The sequence below is a fragment of the Bidens hawaiensis genome, unplaced genomic scaffold, assembly GCF_021521415.1.
Source record: "Bidens hawaiensis isolate Kalapana, Puna unplaced genomic scaffold, B.hawaiensis_p1.1 tig00018485_1, whole genome shotgun sequence".
Classification (NCBI taxonomy): domain Eukaryota; kingdom Viridiplantae; phylum Streptophyta; class Magnoliopsida; order Asterales; family Asteraceae; genus Bidens; species Bidens hawaiensis.
This window is the reverse complement of record NW_027492793.1, coordinates 467,489-486,118: the sequence shown is the minus strand read 5'-3', so window position 1 is coordinate 486,118 and position 18,630 is coordinate 467,489. Positions and strand designations below refer to the sequence as shown.

The window sequence follows — 18,630 nt, the reverse complement described above, 5'->3', positions numbered from 1 at the left end:
AAGATATTGGGAACCCCCTTCCTACACAAATACTGTTGGCTCAATTGTTGTTTGGCCCGAGTGTAAGGCCCAACCCAAGAATTAGGGTTTTATATATTTGGTAATGTCTTGGCTAGCAAGTTAGGTTAATTAGTCTATATAAACCGAGTTATGGTTAGACATTAGAGTGTATGGAGTTGGTGCAACCGAGTTATGGTTCATCAAGAGTCAAACCGAGTTAGGGTTTGAGGATTGTAATCAGTTATAGGAGTTATATTTTCTGATTAATATAAACGAGAGTTAGTCATTTAATTCGTGTTTGATTATCGATACGGGACTTGAATTGGTATCAGAGCCAAGTTCAAGAAATCGATAATTGACTTCGCCGCCCGCCGGGAAGATACCGTGATCGACGACCAAGTTCAGGGGACGTCGTCACCACTCGCGTCACCGGATTCTTTGTTGGATTCTGGTTTAGCGGTTGAGATAGAGATAGGTCCTATCGGATTTTAATTGGCTTGATTGCTTGCTGCCTATTTCTGATTAAATGAGCGAGGTTCAATTATTGAAGCTGCTGTTTTGTTTTAAAACTCACATTTAGACATCACGAATGGAAGAAAAGGTGGTTCTGTAATAAAAGCAAGGTGTTTGACTTTTGGGATATTTTTATTTTAGAGAATAGCAGCAGCCATCGAAGTTTGTAAACAAGCTTTATTTTACTTGCCTTGGTGTTGATTTGGACTTCTAGAAACCTACACAATTATTGGTGACGGTTCAATTCAGAGTTGATATTTTATTGGGTTAAACAAGTTAGGTTTTAACTAAGATTTGATTCTGTGAGAAAGCGAGTTTGAAACTGAAAAAGTGTTCAGAATGATTGGTTTGTATTTGTTCTAACGAAGTGGAGCAAGGGTGTTCGACGACATCAATGGCAGGTAACAAGAAGAGCTGATAATCCAACCCAAAGCGAATGGGGGGGTATCGTTGCAGGTTCCAAAGCTGAACGGAACTAATTACATCACATGAGCGATTATGGTGGAAGCGATATTAGATGATCAAGAGTTATGGGAAGTTGTTCAACCTAATGAGGGTGCGGTTATTGATGCGAAGAAGAATAAAACGGCAAGAGCGTTTTTGTTTCAAGTAATAAAAAGTGATATTCTTCTTCAGATTACTTAATGCAAGAATGCCCGAGATATATTGACGGCTTTGAAGGCACAGTATGTTGGGGCCGAGCGAGTTCAAAAGGCTCGACTGCTAACGTTGAAAAGTGAATTTGAGAAACTCAAGATGGCGGAAAACGAGACTGTTGACGAGTTTGCAGGAAAAATAACAAGTATGGTTTCAAAGGAAACGAGTCTAGGTAACGTGTTCGAGCAAGATGTTTTGGTGAAGAAGTTACTGGATGCGGTTCCAGATAAGTACTTTCAACTTGTAGCCTCAATCGAGCAAAGTGTTGATCTTGATAGTTTGATGTTTGAAAACGTTGTTGGAAGACTTAAGGCGTTTGAGAAACGTCTACGGGGGGGAGAACGCGCTTCATATTCACAAGGTCAGTTACTTTTCAACCGTTTGGAAAGTAATTACAAAGGCAAGTCGCATGAGCAGTCCGGTAGCCGAGGTAAGGGTTGGCCGAGTTCACAGCGACGTGGAAAAGGCCGTGACACCGGAGGTCAAGATCGAGATGATGAATATCAAGATGGTTGTGATAACCGCGATGGTCAACATCGTGGGTCAAGGTATACGGGTCAAAGAATAACCAATGATCGTCAATGGAGAAGAAAGGATATGTCACAGGTTAAGTGTTACCATTGTGATGAGTTTGGTCACTTTGTGTCTATGTGTCCGGAACATTTGAAGAAAATGGAAGAATTTAATTTGAACAAAATTGATGATTTTGATCCAAGTTTATTTATGATTAAAGGTGATCAGAAAACGGTTTTTCTGAATGAAGACAGTGTGGTTCCAAAGCGTTTCGAAACCGAACCGATGGAGAAAGATGTTTGGTATCTCGACAACGAAGCATCGAATCACATGATGGGTAATAAAGCATACTTTTATGAGTTGAATGAATGTGTCACTAGAAAGGTGAAGTTCGGAGATGAATCTTATATTGATCGGGAAAAGGGTCAGTCTTAGTTGAAGGAAAAACAGGGGAGCAACGCCTGTTAACCGATGTCTACTACATCCCGAGCCTACAGTGCAATATCATAAGTCCTGGTCAAGCAACGGAAGGTGGATGCGAGACTCACATGAAACATGATTTGCTAACCAATAAAGATGATGCATGTAAGCTTTTGACGAAGGTGACAAGGACCAAGAATTGATTGTACAAGATCAGTCTCAAGATAACAAGTCCCGGTAAACGAGCTATCATTGGAGTGAAGAATTTTGCAGGTAGGGATCTTCAAAGTATTGGACTGAAAGAAGACAAGCCGGTTACGAGTCAGATTTGAATCAAAGATCCAAGTTTCAAAATTCAAAGTCCAAAGAAGAGTGTTTTGGAAGTTAAAAGCGCGGTCAAGAAAGAGATTCAAGTGCAAGGGAAGGCGTCTAATGATCAAATGAAGAAAGTGTGTCTTCAAGCCAACTGGAGCCCAAAGAACATTGCAAGTGATCAAGAAAAGCCTCGGGAGAATCAAGTAAAGGATGACAAGCGTGAAGTTGATGACCTGCCAATTTCGCGTATGAAATTAGGAGGTGAGTCGGATACAACAATTGCGGGGGTGATTGTTGGCTCAATTGTTGTTTGGCCCGAGTGTAAGGCCCAACCCAAGAATTAGGGTTTTATTATTTTTGGTAATGTCTTGGCTAGCAAGTTAGGTTAGTCTATATAAACCGAGTTATGGTTAGACATTAGAGTGTGTGGAGTTGGTGCAACCGAGTTAGGGTTCATTAAGAGTCAAACCGAGTTAGGGTTTGAGGATTGTAATCAGTTTTTGGAGTTATATTCTCTGATTAATATAAACGAGAGTTAGTCGTTTAATTCGTGTTTGATTATCGATCTGGGACTTGAAATACGGGTGACAACCCACAAAAAGTGGAGCCGGGCCCACATATTATGAACCGATGTTGAACATAAAGTTGAGGTCCATAACAAAACTTGACTTCCTTTTGGTTGTAATTTAAAGAGCGGGGGTATAACCGGTAAGCAGCTAAATCTTCATTTGCATTGTAAGAAAATGGTTTTGCCTAACGTGCCATCTGCTATAAAGCGGGCCCGTTTTTCGCAGTCGAATTGTAATTTTGCAGACATCAAAAGTTTGAAATTTGATGATCCACTGCCAGATCACATGCAAAGAAGTTGGGACATTTTGTGTTCAAAAATTGTAACATTTAAACATACACACACACATATATATATATATATGTGTGTGTATGATTGATTTCTTTTTATAACTGCTTTGAGTTTTAAAAACTCGAAAGAACTCAACGTAACAATTTTTTTTGAATTTTTTTTACAAATGTGTAATACGTAAGCGTAAGTAATGTACAAAAAATTACAGTATTATTTTACACACCGAATCGACTTATTACACATGTGTAACTAACATTTAAACTTGTGTAATCATCAAAAATACTTATTCTCTCTTCTGATTCATTTTTTTTTAATTAAATTTAATCTCAGCTACATATTTTATATCATTTAATTTAATATATGATCCAAAATTGAGTTCTCAAAGTTCTTACAACTAATCAAGTTTTTAAAATATCCCTCCTATATATATATATATATATATATATATATTCCATCTGATTATGAAACATAGAATTACTCTTGTCGCTTGGTGCTTAATATTAGGGATGAGCAAAATCGGTGCCGGTACCGATTTTGTACCGTCGGTGCTGAATCGGTACCAAAGTTTTAAGTTTCGGGATCGGTAAGGTACCGGTACGGTATGGTACAGGTATTTCCCGATTTTTTACCCTCGGTACCGGTACTATCCCGGTACCGTCCCGGTACCGAACCGAATATTTCAGCCACATATTTTATATCATTTAATTTAATATATGATCCAAAATTGAGTTCTCAAAGTTCTTACAACTAATCAAGTTCTTAAAATATCCCTCCTATATATATATATATTCCATCTGATTATGAAACATAGAATTACTCTTGTCTCTTGGTGCTTAATATTAGGGATGAGCAAAATCGGTGCCGGTACCGAAATCGATACCGATTTTGTACCGTCGGTACTGAATCGGTACCAAAGTTTTAAGTTTCGGGATCGGTAAGGTACCGATACGGTATGGTACCGGTATTTCCCGATTTTTTACCCTCGGTACCGGTACTATCCCGGTACCGTCCCGTTACCGAACCGAATATTTCGGTACCGATACCAAGAATTTCCAATTTTCAGAATCAGAAAAATCGGGATCGATACCGGTCAGTACCGGTATCATCCCATGCTCATCCCTATTTAATATGGTTTATTTATATTTTATTACGTTGTTATTTTGAGCATAAAACTAGTGAGAAAGTGTGAATTACTCCAGACGGAGTACACAGGATGCAATGTGGGTCATGGATTAATCGTGTTGTGTCTTTGTTCTCAATCTCTTTATTTAAGCACTCTCTAGCTTCATTAGTGTTGGTGAGAAAATTAGAAATGTGTGATCCCTATCAAGATTATGGAATATAGAGGTGACCTCTACGTACAATAAATAGAAGATTAATAATGATCGATCTCTTCTAAGATAATTAATGATGCGTGTGTTATAAATATGAATAGGGTTGAGTATAATAAAAAAATTAGTTTTTAGAGTTGAATGGTTGAGATTAGAATAAAGACAAAATCAAGTGTAAAAATAGAGTAGGGGCATAATATGGATAACACATTTGTTGATTTTCTCTCTTCACATGCAAGACACATGTCAAATTCCACCATCATTTTAAAACGTTCATAACTCTTTTATACGACATTTTTTTTCAAACAGTTTCACCTTAATAAATAGTGTTTTTTTATCTTTTATATGAGTACCATATTGCTATATAAAAATAAAAAAAAATTCGTGGGTCTTTTAAATATTGTGTTTTACCAAAATTGTGTTTTACAAAATTGTGTTATACGATTGTGTTTTATTTTTTCATAATATTTTTTGCATTGTGTTTTTTACATTGTGTTATTTAATTGTGTTTTTCATTGTGTTTTTGTCATTGCGTTTTTATTTAATAGTGTTTTTTCTATTGTGTTTTTTTTTTCATTGTGTTTTTTCATAGTATTTTCCATTGTGTTTTACCGGTGACTTTCCGGCGAAATTTCCGAAGACTTTTCCGGCAAGGTGGTGGCGGTGGGCGGCGATGGTTGTAGGAGATAAGTGAAAATTTAAGAGGGTTTTTAAGATTAATTAAATAGGTTTTTAAAATTAAATTAAATGAGTTTTCAATATTAAGATAGTATATTAAAATACCATTTTTCTTAGCCTTCTTAAAAAAATTAATCTTATTATTTGAATCCTACTCGTTATTAATAAAGAGAGAGAGAGACAGAGAGTTGATCTCTTATCTTTTTTTTAAGTCATAATACAAAAACAATTATTCATTGACAACAATATTTTATTGACCACCAATGGTCGTTTACTTTAACATTCATTCAAACCGGGCCACTCCACATAGTTAAGAATGACTTGTCGGATTACTTAACATTCATCCAAACTGAAGGGATGTTTGGGATTCCTTATTTTACTTCCTTATAACTTATTTAAGGCATAAGGTATAAGTTACAATGTTGTAACGTATACCTTATACACTCACAAAACCCAACTTTCCCAAACACCTTATAACTTATAACCCATAAGTTATAAGCTATAAGAAGCAAAAATAAGGAATCCCAAACAACCCCTGAGTATCAGTTTTTTTCATTTAAAATTTCATTGGGTGAGTGAGGGGTGGGTGTCAAAATGATCATGTAAAATATATATACCTTAAAATTAAAAAATGAGTCCCGAAGGAAGGTATTGGGTATCTATTAGCGATGTATATATATATATATTTATGGGCTGGGGTTTAGTAGTAAGCCTAAAGCCCAAATGAGCATCGACACAAACACAATATCCTCCCCAATTCACAAAAGTGATTAGGGTTTTGTCTGGTCGTAAAAGATGTCGAGTTCCGGCAAGCCATCGGGAGAGATACAGATTGTGTCAACATCAACAACGGATCTGGTTGAATACAGTGCTCCTTCTTTACCTAATAATCAGGAAGAGGAGGACATCGAGGTGAAGCTCCGTCGCATAATCGATTGTGTTCCTGTTCGTGTTAACAATACCTCCGGTAGCTCTGCCGGTTCTGGCTCCGGAGACTTCCATCAGGTACTATTTCCTTGTAATTATTCATTCAATGCCTTAAATTCACTGTTTACGTAATGTTCTACTTTTGCATATACTGTTTTGTTTTCTGCAATGTCATTTGCCGCATCTAAATTCCGTAAGCCTAATTTTACGAGAAGGAATATCTCGTACAATCTCTAAAACCCCCCAAATTGAAAACACATTCAGATCTGATAAGCTTGAAACTAGTACTACCAGATTTACTAGTTTTCACCCGATAAAAGTACAAGCTTTTTCCTTTTTTTTTTTTTAACTTTTGCGTGATGATGAAACTGTGAACCGATCTAAATCACTCTAAAATCTATGAAATCAAAGAAAATGAAAGTTGAAGTGATGTGAAATGTCTCGAAAATGAAAGATGAGCTAATCTCCACATCTATAAAAACCCAATCTAAATCCAAAAGTTTTGATCCGAAACCTCAAATCAGTTGAGTCGAAGCTTTGATACCACTTGTAAGTCCTTAACCTGTGGATATAAACAATACTTGGATCAATTCATGTTATATACTATATAACATTTTATTTGAAGTCAATTAGTGCATGCTTTGCTCAAGTGTAGACATTTATCAAAGATGTATGCTATATATGTTGGGTGTGTTGACTTCACAATAAGGGCAGCCGACCCTAGGTTCTTTGCAATAGGGAAATATGGTAGGTTGTCATATTTACGTTGGCTTGATTAGAAAGCCATTAACCCTAATCTACTTGCAGCCCCTTGGACGTAGGTCAGAGTAGACCTAACCATGTTATATATTGTGTCCTGTTTGATTTCAGTTTTATATTTCCACATGTGCGTGTGTTTGTTGGTTGCCTCAGTACCATTCCTCTTCACCATTGCCAATTAAGTTTGCTGATCAATAAAATTGCCAGTCAACTCTGATGGGTCAGCCCTTGCTGGTCAACAGCAGCCATTGTTCGACCATAAGCTGGTTAAGATCAGCAGAAGTCTGTTTGACTAGTAATCAGCTGCTGGAGCAGAAAAAGTGATCCGGAACAGTCATGATAACCACCTAACCACATATGAGCCATGTGTTCAACAACTCTTTTAAGTGTTTTTGATGCATCTTATATACCAACCTTAAAACATTAAAGCTAGTGGTGTGAAATTTGTGGGCTTGGGTTTAGTCTAAAGTCTAAACACAATAGTACATGATCAGTATCTTCATCTGAGCATGTTCATATATTAATATCAGTTTATCCATTTATATTTTGTTACTAATTACAGATTTTACCATATTGTAACAGTACCGACAGATGAGACGGAGAGAACAAGACCGGCTTGCAAGAATGGATGTTGACTTTCAAAAAAGAAAACAAGTGGCCGAGTTTAATAAGCGTAGAGAAGAAAGGTTAAAAGCAACAGAAGAGCGGACTGCAAAGAAGCGTTTGAAACGCCAAAAGAAAAAACAAAAGAAACAAGAAAAGAAGATGAAGGTGGAAGCAGGCAATCATGAAGAAAATAGCAAGGAAGATGGTTCTGAAAATGAAGATGAAGATCATGACTCTGGTAATGAAGAATGAAAAGCATTGTATGTACACCCTAATACAGATAGGTTGTTTGTTGGTTTTAATGATGGTAATCAAAGCCAAACAGTCATGCAACTCTTGAGGTTAACCGAATTTAGGAACTTGGTTTCTAACACATGCACAAACAAAGCTTTAATCTTGAAAAAGAGGGTGTGATTTTCAGATATAACATGTTAAGGTTAGGTTGACATGTTTAACCTGATTACATTTAAAAGTGAAAAAGTTATTATTTTTATAAAGTCTTACCTATCACCAATTTTGAGAAACTTTAACCCATTTACTACAAGTTTTCCAAATATTAATCTTGAGCCTCGGAGTGCTTCAGAACTTGTACTCTAGAGACACAACTAAAGATTTAATTAAGCATGTCGAGTTGTCTGACTCGACTCGTTACTTAAAAAGTTGAAGTGCATTCATTTTATGTGTTGGTAGCGAACCCATTATTTAATATTAATTTCATTTGTCTACAATAAAATGACACTGTACAAAGTACAGTCAAGCACAATAAAAAAAAATGAACCTACCCATCAAAATTGCATTCATAGCAACAAATTGTAGTTAGTTATGAATGGGGTTAGATGTAGACAACTTCTTTTGCATCCTGTAAGATAAAAAAAAGATTGTTTCTATCGATAATTCTTGCTTCAAAAACTTTTTTCTTGACGTGTAAAGTATAAAATATGATAATCAAACATTCGAAAAGCATGGCTTAGAAAGATGAAAAAAACAAACAAATACTATTAGTAGCATTGAAGCATAAACAATACGATGTGGATGACACAAACAAGAATATGGAGAATGTGATATAACCTTTAGCAAACCATTCACAAACCATCCATGGTTTGTTTCATTATTATAAAAAAAAAATAAAAAATTATGCAAACGTCTCACCAAACTAGTTTGCAAACTATCACATGTCAACACTAATTTATTTTAACTATAATATTTTCTAATAACTTTTAATAATCAAGTTTTTTTTAAAAAAATCTAAAAACATAGTTCTATTTTATTTCTATAAATTTTATTATAAACGGAGTGGTGTTTGTAAAAAAAACTATATTTTTAATACAAAATAAATATTAAGATACAGAAAATACAAAATGCAGGGGCTTATCTGGAAATAAATTATTATTATCCTTAGAAAATTGAAGTTGAAGGCGAAGAGAAGAGATAGGCATTGAGAGGTGAAACCAAGTGCTACGATTCAAACACTCACACTCACCTGCAACAATGGCGGCAGCAGCCCATGCTTCTTCCTCTCTTTGTATCTCCACCACCGGTACTCTCGTCTCTCTTTCATTTCACCACTTCACACCAATGTTTTTTATTAATCTTATATGAATTTAGAATATACAAGTTAGCTGGTGTCTTACGGAGGAGTAATTTTTCTTTAAATTTTGATTTTTTATTAAGTTTCAGACGTTAATTCATTTGGTGTAAATTTCAGCTAGAATCCCCCTTGTTTCTCAGATTCCATCATCCTCTTCGCCTCGAATCGGGACAACTTTCATATGCGGTTCGCCCCTTGGTATGGACAAGTTTTTATATTGTGTTTTCTGTTTGTATTATTTGTTTCGTTAAGTTTAAAAAATATGTTAGTTATCTTGACTAAACTTAATATTTTGGTTTCACTTTTTAGGCCCAACTTTAGATTAGTTTTAACTAGTTGCAGCTTAGGTATGTTCGCTCATCTAAGCTCAGTTTTGTTTGTCTTTTCACAGTCATGAACCATTCGTTTATTAACAAAAGTAAGCGAACACAAACATGTTCATTTTCTTAACGAACGAATATGAACATGCTCTAATCGTGGTAGTTCGATTCGTTTACAAGCCTAACAGTTTCTGTATCATTTAACCCTCTAGTTCACATTGGGTTACTTTAACCAAACTCAATCCTATAGTTACAGAATAACCTATAAATAAAAATAAAAAACTCATTTGTATTGTTTCAGGATAACTTTTGATATAATTATGATTTATATACTTTCTCGCAGTTGAATTATATTTAGATGTTTCTTAAAAACTTAAAACGTATCTTGCCTTTTTCTGTTTCTCTTAATAACTATTTTAATCTTTCAGTAATAAGTGGAACTCATTATCAAAAGGTGCTAACTCGCAAGGCGACATCATTCTCGGTGAGGTGTGAGCAAAGTAGTAAGGACGGAAGCGGCTTAGATGTGTGGCTCGGTCGCGCAGCTATGGTTGGTTTCGCAGTGGCAATTAGTGTTGAAATATCAACAGGGAAAGGCCTTCTTGAGGTATGGCATACAATGTCTCACTTGTGTTGAGCTTTTAATCATGTAGAACAGCCACCTTATTATTTGCTAAATACAAATGTAAAATTGATGTGCCTGTTCACAACTCTTTGCAGAATTTTGGGCTGACATCACCCTTGCCAACAGTGGCATTGGCGGTGACTGTACTCGTGGGAGTTCTTACAGCGGTTTTCATCTTCCAATCTGCCTCAGAGAACTAATCAGACTGATGCATAACTTGGTGGTTGTAAAGCTTGTGTATTTTATTTATAAACAGTTGTTCTTTCTTGTGTTTTATTTGTTCCCTGCAACTTGATTCAATTTTCATGACTACAACAATGAGTATATACAAGTAACAAGGACTTTGTTCACCATACGTGCATAGTAAGAAGTCTATATTTCCCGTGGTTGCAACTGAATTTGAAATATAAGAAAAGGGATTTAGTTTGGTTATCCTATTAAGTTGGGAAATATTTGTATAAATTTGAAGTTTATGATCAAGGATGGCCTTGCTTAGGACATTGCTTTAAGATGATTTGACTATGAAAATATAATCGCGTTTAAGTCATCAGAAACATCCCCAAGTTCTCTGAAAGACAACCAACACATATCATTTACAACTTGGAATCTCCAGGACGTACATAAGATTTCCACCAACAAATACGCAATACCTTGTCATAAAACATGGTGAAATGGGATCTAAGAATCCTTACATATATTCATCTCCCTCCTCTGTAAAAGCACTTACACGACTGTGACCCCAATCTAAATACAAAACCCCTTAATCTGGTATACCTCAGTACACAAAAGGAAGCACTGAGTGCTTAGTATATATTGGTGAGGGCATGAACTTACTCAGGACACCAACACCAAAGGAATTTTTTGGACATGCAAGTAATTGTCAAGTAGTTAAGCTTCCCAAACAATCATCTCTTTCATTTCAGGTCCTTCATTGGGCCCCCCATCATCTATACACTACAAGAAAATGCGTTTTTAAGGGCGTCGCCCGTCGTCCCTAAAACCCTAAAATGTCGTCCCTAATACTTTTAGGGAGACAGGTTGTCCCTAAAGGGGCGCCCCTATTACCCCGTCACTAATAACCCTTCCGTCGTCCCTAATAGTGCTATAGTCGCCCCTAAAAGGTGTCGTCCCTAAAAGCGTATGTCGTCTCTATTAGTGTCGACGGTAAAACGATTCCGGTTAAACTCCGGCAACACTCCGATGGGTATTAGGGACAACGCCCGGCGTCCCTAAAAGGGCGCCCCTAAAAGCCTCTGCCATTTATAGAAACTTTTTTCGTATTGCCCGCTTTCTCCCAGATGCTTTTCCATATTTTCTAGAATACATACGCTGGTTTTTTACAAACATTTGTCACAACCATTCATATATGTACATATAAACCTATAAAAGTACATAAACGTCAACGTACTAGTAATAAAACAACCTTTGAACCGATAGAGTTTTTAGTTACCTAGTTAAAATCCATACTATCATTCTTTGCCCTCATCCATATCATCCTCGTTGTCTTTGCTTGATTCTTTTTGGCGATTGTGATATTCATCTAGTTGACATAGAAAATTTGGATCTTAATATAAACCAGCAAGTTGGGCCTACAAAATAGCATGTATACACATACGTTGTAAGTAAACACATAAAAACTTAATACTACTAGGCCTGTAAACGAACCGAACGAACACGAACATGAGCATGTTCGTATTCGTGTTCGTTCGCCTAACTTTAAGCGAACACAAACACGAATAGTTAGTCGAACATAAAATCTATGTTTGTGTTCGTTTATTTAAGAAGTGAGCATGTTCGTGTTCGTTTAAGAACTAAACGAACAGTTCGTGAACATAAACGAACATAAACAAACAATTAAACTAACATAAACGAACACTTAAACGAACACAAACGAACGTATATGCAACCCTCTAATGACTTGAGCAACTAAACTACTTTTGATTACCTGTGTCATTGGTAGAGGCGGTGTCTGCTCCGGCTGAAGATGATCAATATGACTCGACGATGCGAGTAAAGAAGCACTAGGTTTACGACCAATCCCTATAATACAACCACGTCGAGGACCCAACACCTTTTCGAATACCCCGCCGCATTCGGGTATGGCTCGCCGGCTCGGGACTTTCTTCATATTCTCATTCGCTGTTGGACTCAGTTTGAGATTCTAACTCTAGCCATAAATCATCCTGTAATTTAAAAAAAGGAGTTAGTATGCTCTTTCTCAAATGTTTGTGTGTATGTGTGTGTGTGTATGAAAAATACACTTTAAACAAATAATTACATATTGTGGGGGATTAACGGGTTTGTTTTCGTTGCACCGAGCTTGGAGTTTATTACATGTTATATAGATGGTTTCTGGGGTCCTCTATCGGCCACGTAAATGAGTTAAAGTGGCGTATAAGGGTAACTCAAAAATACGAAAGCCTGTAAAAGCCTGCCACATGAGCGTGTTAAATGCCACGGTAAGGACTTAACGTCGCTTATAACAATCTAAACGCCACTAGAAGACCTTTATGTGGCGTATAAAGGTAACGTGGTAATCTACAAACTATGAAAAGCCTGTAAACCGCCTATTCACTCTGAAAAGGATGCAAAAAATAATTCGGCCATAACCGTCTCGTAGAGACCCATAAGTGGTGTCTAACGACAATTCAAAAACATTATTCACTCTATAAAGGCTGCAAAAATAATGTCGCCAAGAACCGCCGCGTTAAACACTCTACGTAGCGTATAATGAGTTCCACAAAAATCGTGTATAAAACCCCGAACCCCCTAAATTCACCATATCAACCAAACCAATCACTTCTAACATGTTTTATATTCATAATATTGCACTTTCAAGCAAAGAAACTATCCAAATAAAGATGAATATTTCACCAAAATTATCTCACCAATTTGTTTATCATCGTCGGTCATTCTCAATTATGGTGGGTGTGTAAATGCTATTTTTAAGTTCATTGTTATCAATGAAGATGTATAAAATGTAGATAACCCTCTACCTTTGTACTTCAGATTTGATGACAGTGAAGACGAGGACGGTTGTCGTGAGCTCTCTTTCAAAATATGTACGACAACATCCTTTTACAAGTGGGATATATGTTGGGTGATTATTATTATAAAACACCCATCATTGAGATGTTCAGTCAGTTGAGTGCGGAGTCGTGACCGTACCAAAATGTTATCAGCGACGGATTACAATGTTATGGCCTAATTGTATTTGATGAGATAAAATCAATGTGTCAAATAGTTGTTGTGTATATGCTATTTTGCAATGTAATATATATATATATATATATATATATATATATATATATATATATATATTAGTAAATTCAAAAGTTAAGTCAGTGCTATAATATCATCTCATTTTCGATATCGTTCAATGTTAATAAAAATATATATCCATTGTGTACTAATATTAAATTATATCATAATAATAGAAATAAAAATAATAGAAATAAAAGTAATATAAAATGGCGATGAATATGACCTCGGTTCAAGTTGCGTCCTTTACGTAATATATAATGATAATGTAATCTTTAAAATGTGAAATATAATAATCTATATTACATTATAATACGTATTAGCAACTTTTGGCTTTCCTACACTCTCTCTCATGAGACGCCGTTATATTCAATGACCATAAATATCTCTGGCGTATTCTCAGTGCTTTTCGGCGAATTCAATTCAACATCGACTGTTACCTATTCAATGTAATTGAATGGTATTGTTTGATCGATTGAATGCCACAATTGAATCGTTTATCATCAAAGACCTCTGGCTCCTTCATTCTCATCGTCGGTTCAAGGGAATCTTCAGTTTTATTCATCGTTCAATAAAATTGCAGCCAACACGATACCCATAAATATTTACATGTTGCTCTGCTAACTCTCCATGCCGGCTACAAAAATCCTAATTATGAGATTTGGGCATATGTGGTATGCACGTTATTTCATTCTCAACATATTCAGTTAAATTAACATGCAAAAGTACTAATTAAATGCAATATTTCAATATGTAATATGGTTATTTGTTATCGTTTGCTTTCTTTGCATTTGTTTAGGTTGTTGTGGTTCGGGTTGTCATCATCGTGTGATTCAAGGTACTTCCACTCCTATTTTAGTTTGCTTTTAATACAACAATAATCGGGTTAATTGGTGGTTCGTTTTTTTATACATTAGCATGGTTCATTTACATCGGCTGAAGTGGTTATTTTGTTTTTATTTTTCTCATTCTGTTTGATTTCAGTTTATTCATAACTCGTGTTATACACGTTTACGAGAGGACCCTTATGGTAGCTCCGAATTTAAGCAGTCACTTGGTCACTCCAGAGTAGAATCGTAATTTTTTTCTTTTTTATTGATTTAATTTTGTGGTTTTGTGTGCAAATTCATAGTCTGATTATGTGTATTTGTTGTTGGAATACCGTATGCCCGAGACACATAATTAGGTTAATGTGGCTAGTTGTGTTTGATCCAAGTCGGGTCATACCCAATAACGAGTTAGACACACACCAATAATGTATTTGTTAAGATAAGATCTATGAGACAAATACAGAACACGATACATTCAGAAAATCGGGTTTCTGAATACCTACTTGAAAGTGTTAAATAAATTAATTGGTTAATTTATTTATTTAAATAATTATTATTGGAATGATTATTTAACTATGTGTTCTTTTATAAAATGGTTTATGAAAGATGGGGTGTTTATATATTTTATAATGTATAAAATAAATAAAATAAAAAAAAAAATATTTTGGGGCCGGTTTTGGGTGGGCCCCACACCCCAAGGTTTTGGTCAAGTTTTGTCATGGATTTGGTGAAAGGTTGAGTGTTTGTTACTTGACTAAAAACCTAACACAATATATGATTTTGATTGGAAGACTTTATAGAGATAAAGAGACTTTCAAGTAACAAAAATAATACACACAACTCTTTCCTTTTCTTTCTTCTTGTTTTTCGGCCAAGATCAAAAGAAGAGGCTCGGGTCTCGGTTTTTCGTGTTCAAGCTCCCTAACTTAGCTCGGTGTGTGTTGGAGGCTCGGGGTATATTCCGTTTGAGGATTTTCCCTTTGAAAGTCTAGCATCAACATCATCATCTTCTTCAACATCAACTACACTCTTAAAAGGTTAAGAATGTAAGTGTTTATAGTTTTGATAGTTTAGTTTTTCCGTATCATTTGATCCTTGCTTCGGGTTTCTAATAAATAGATTATTGGTAATCTTATGACATGAATAAACTAGGTTGTTCATGAACATATCTTATATAAACTTGTAATATATACATATATAAACACATGGATACATATGTTTAGTTTGTAAATATCACGCTTCCGCCTTAATTGTGACTGGTTAAATGGTTAACTAAGTATAAATTATCCATAGAAACCCAACAAATGGCATCAAGAGCCGGGATACGGGAAACTAAGCTTCGGGTTTTCGGTTTTATATTTTTCCCCTTGAAAGATTTTATACAAAAATTAACATGCATGATTTTTGTATTTAATCTTGTTATAATTTTTTGGCTTTGTTCAAAAAAAAAAAAGTATATAAAACCAAGTAAATGGGCCGAAGCCCAATTCGGGTGAAATTGGGCCGAAGCCCACTTGTTTTGGTTAATGGGCTAACCGAAAAAAAAAGGGGAGAAAGTGAAATGGGCCGAAGCCCATTTTGGTTAAATGGGCCGAAGCCCATGAGACTTTCTATTGGGCCGAAGCCCATGTGTTTTGCACATGTGGGCCGAAGCCCATAATCAAATTATTGGGTTTGTTTAGGCCCGATAAGGTCAAGGGGTTTTGGAACGGGTTCCTAAGACATAACGGGTTATGTTTGTTAAAACTAGACCGAGCCGTAGACCAAATGGATGTTTGTTGTGATTGTTATTAATTATTCAAAGTTTCGGTTTGTAATAATTAATTAGGGGCAGTTTTGTAATTATTTATTCATATGGGTATGTAATAAATAGTTTATTTGTAATATCTTTATTTTATAAAAAAAATGTATTAGGACATTTGTTTTGTAAATTTAAAGAAGATTGCAAAATTGGAAGTTTGGGCCTTATTGGGCCGGGTATGGTGATAATGGGTCTCACAAGCCCATTAAGGGGATTCAAGCCCAAAAGGACCTAAGCCCACCTATTGAGCCCAAATGGAAGCTTATGGAAGCTAAGGCCCAAGTTCAAGCCCAATGGATCACAACGGGGTTGAAGAAGATGCTCGAAGCATTTGGATGCGGGATCGAGTGGGAGCTACAACATCCATGTGTCATGTGTCCCTTAGGATCGGACCTAAGACACACACTTGTTTCGGCTAACAAGTGTGGTCTAACTTAGCGGCTCGTGTCTAGTATAATTGTGTATGCTTGTTAATTGATTGTTTGATTATGTGGTTGTTAAATATTAGGATATCAACTTCGTCACATAGAATTAATTAACAAAGCATAAAACGGGTTCTAATAATTATCGGTAATTACGCGACACGTAGTTTAATAAAATGGATTTATTAACTAGCCGTCTCACGCCCATAATAAAATGGTTTTATTATAAATTAGAATTTTGAAAATGGTTTCAAAATAATCATGTTACTAAATGCATGTTAGAACATGATTTAAAGTTTTACAACTAGAATTATTAAAACTAAAAATCCCTTTTAAAATTAAGGATAACAAGTTAAACACCATCCTTTTGTATAACGCTTAACATATTAGTAAGCTCATAGTGGGAAAAAGGTCACCTAACCGCGTAGAGTAAATTAATATGTTGAGGTAATATTGGCATATAAATGGGAAAAAGGTCACCTAACCATTTGTATGTTGATATTACAAGTTGATGCAAGTAGGACGACTTAAATTAGAACCATGTGAAGAGGGTCACCCAAGCATGGGGTCTAATAGGTGTTGATGGGATAAACATGCCGACACGAAATATGATTTCGAACCGGTCCCATAAACTCTAGAAGTTGCAAAAGGGTTTGCAATTGTTATGAATAACTACCTTGATAAACCGACAATGGGAAAAAGGTCACCTAACCGGAGTCGGGTTCATCATTGGATTCTAGATTTTAATTATTGATTATATTTGGTATATATATAAAAGGGTATTAATAATTAAAATAAGTAAAACACTAAAATGAACTTAATTAAAATTCTGCAGATGGCCGCACACGTCGACGACAACATAATCCCTAACGTCCAAAACGTATCTCTCCGATCTATTCTCGCTAAAGACCGTCTTAACCACAATAACTTTTCTGATTGGTTCCGAAATTTAAGGATTGTTCTAAAACAAGAAAAATTATATCATGTTTTGGAAACACCTATCCCCAACGAACCGGAAGAGGGAAGTGAGGTCGAATATATGAATTGGGTCCAACACACGGAAGATTCCATTCAAGTGTCATGCCTCATGTTGGCGACTATGGTTCCCGAAATCCAAAAGGATTTCGAAAACCATAATGCGTACGACATGATTACTCAACTTAAGGAAATGTTCCTTAAGCAATCAAGAGTTGAAAGGTTCGAAACGGTTCGAGCCTTGCATGCATGTAGAATGGATGATAATCAACCAGTTTCAACTTATGTACTTAAGATGAAAAGTTACATTGATCGCCTCGCCAAGCTCAATTGTCCCATCTCAAAAGAGTTAGCAACGGATTTGATCCTTAACTCCCTGTCGAAAAGGTTCGACACTTTCGTGTTAAATTATAACATGAATGGGTGGGACAAAAACATTGGAGAACTTCACTCAATGCTTAAAACAGCCGAGGCGAGCATGGGTAAAAGGGTTTTACCCGTGTTTGCGATCAATGAAGGTAAATCCAAGAATCGATCTCAACCCAATTCTAAGGCTAAGGTAGCAAAAAGAAAGGGTCCTCCTGTGCATCTTAAGGGTAAGGGCAAATCACCGGTTATGGCAAAGAAACAAAAGGTTGTGGAACCGAGGGGTCATAAGGATGATCCTTGTTTTGGTTGTGGGGAGACCGGACATTGGAAACGCAATTGCCCGGTCTACCTAAAAGAGCTAAGAGACAAGAGGAATGCGGGGCATGCCTCGGGTAATGTCTTTATGATTAATATTGAGCTAAATCTTATTTCTTCTAACACATGGGTATTGGATACCGGATGTGGAACTCATATTTGCAATTGGTTGCAGGGGTTCAAAAGGAATGAAGACTTAAAGAAGGGCGAAGTGAGTCTTTTCATGGGCAACGGTGCAAGGGTGCACGTGGTCGCTAGAGGAGACTTCACTTTATCGCTTCCAAGTGGTTTGGAAGTTGTTTTGAGAAATGTTTTGTATGCTCCTAGTTTGACTAGGAACATTATTTCCGTGCACCTTCTTAGACAATGTAACTTTGACTTTAAATTTGTAAAATCAGAAATGCATGTATCATCTAATGGTATCTTTTATTTTAAAGCTGTACCAAACAACGGTATTTATGAATTGGTTCATGACAATACCTCAAATAGCTCATTATATCAAACTTCTACTAAAAGACTCAAAAAGGATTTGAGTGATTCCTACAT

The 18,630-nt window shown here is 35.9% G+C and overlaps 2 protein-coding genes across 2 annotated transcripts; both read left to right on the top strand.

The window, feature by feature from the left end:
- The first annotated feature begins 6,081 nt into the window (after positions 1 to 6,081).
- Positions 6,082 to 8,051, top strand: LOC143556235 (uncharacterized). The gene is made up of 2 exons (XM_077045613.1): positions 6,082 to 6,291; positions 7,555 to 8,051. The coding sequence occupies exons 1-2, from the start codon at positions 6,082 to 6,084 to the stop codon at positions 7,828 to 7,830; spliced, it is 486 nt and encodes a 161-aa protein (XP_076901728.1). The 3' UTR covers positions 7,831 to 8,051.
- A 911-nt stretch (positions 8,052 to 8,962) lies between these two features.
- LOC143556234 (stress enhanced protein 1, chloroplastic-like) lies at positions 8,963 to 10,466 on the top strand. Its single transcript, XM_077045612.1, has 4 exons — positions 8,963 to 9,115; positions 9,284 to 9,364; positions 9,915 to 10,093; positions 10,207 to 10,466. The coding sequence occupies exons 1-4, from the start codon at positions 9,067 to 9,069 to the stop codon at positions 10,309 to 10,311; spliced, it is 414 nt and encodes a 137-aa protein (XP_076901727.1). The 5' UTR covers positions 8,963 to 9,066; the 3' UTR covers positions 10,312 to 10,466.
- The last annotated feature ends 8,164 nt before the right edge of the window (positions 10,467 to 18,630 follow it).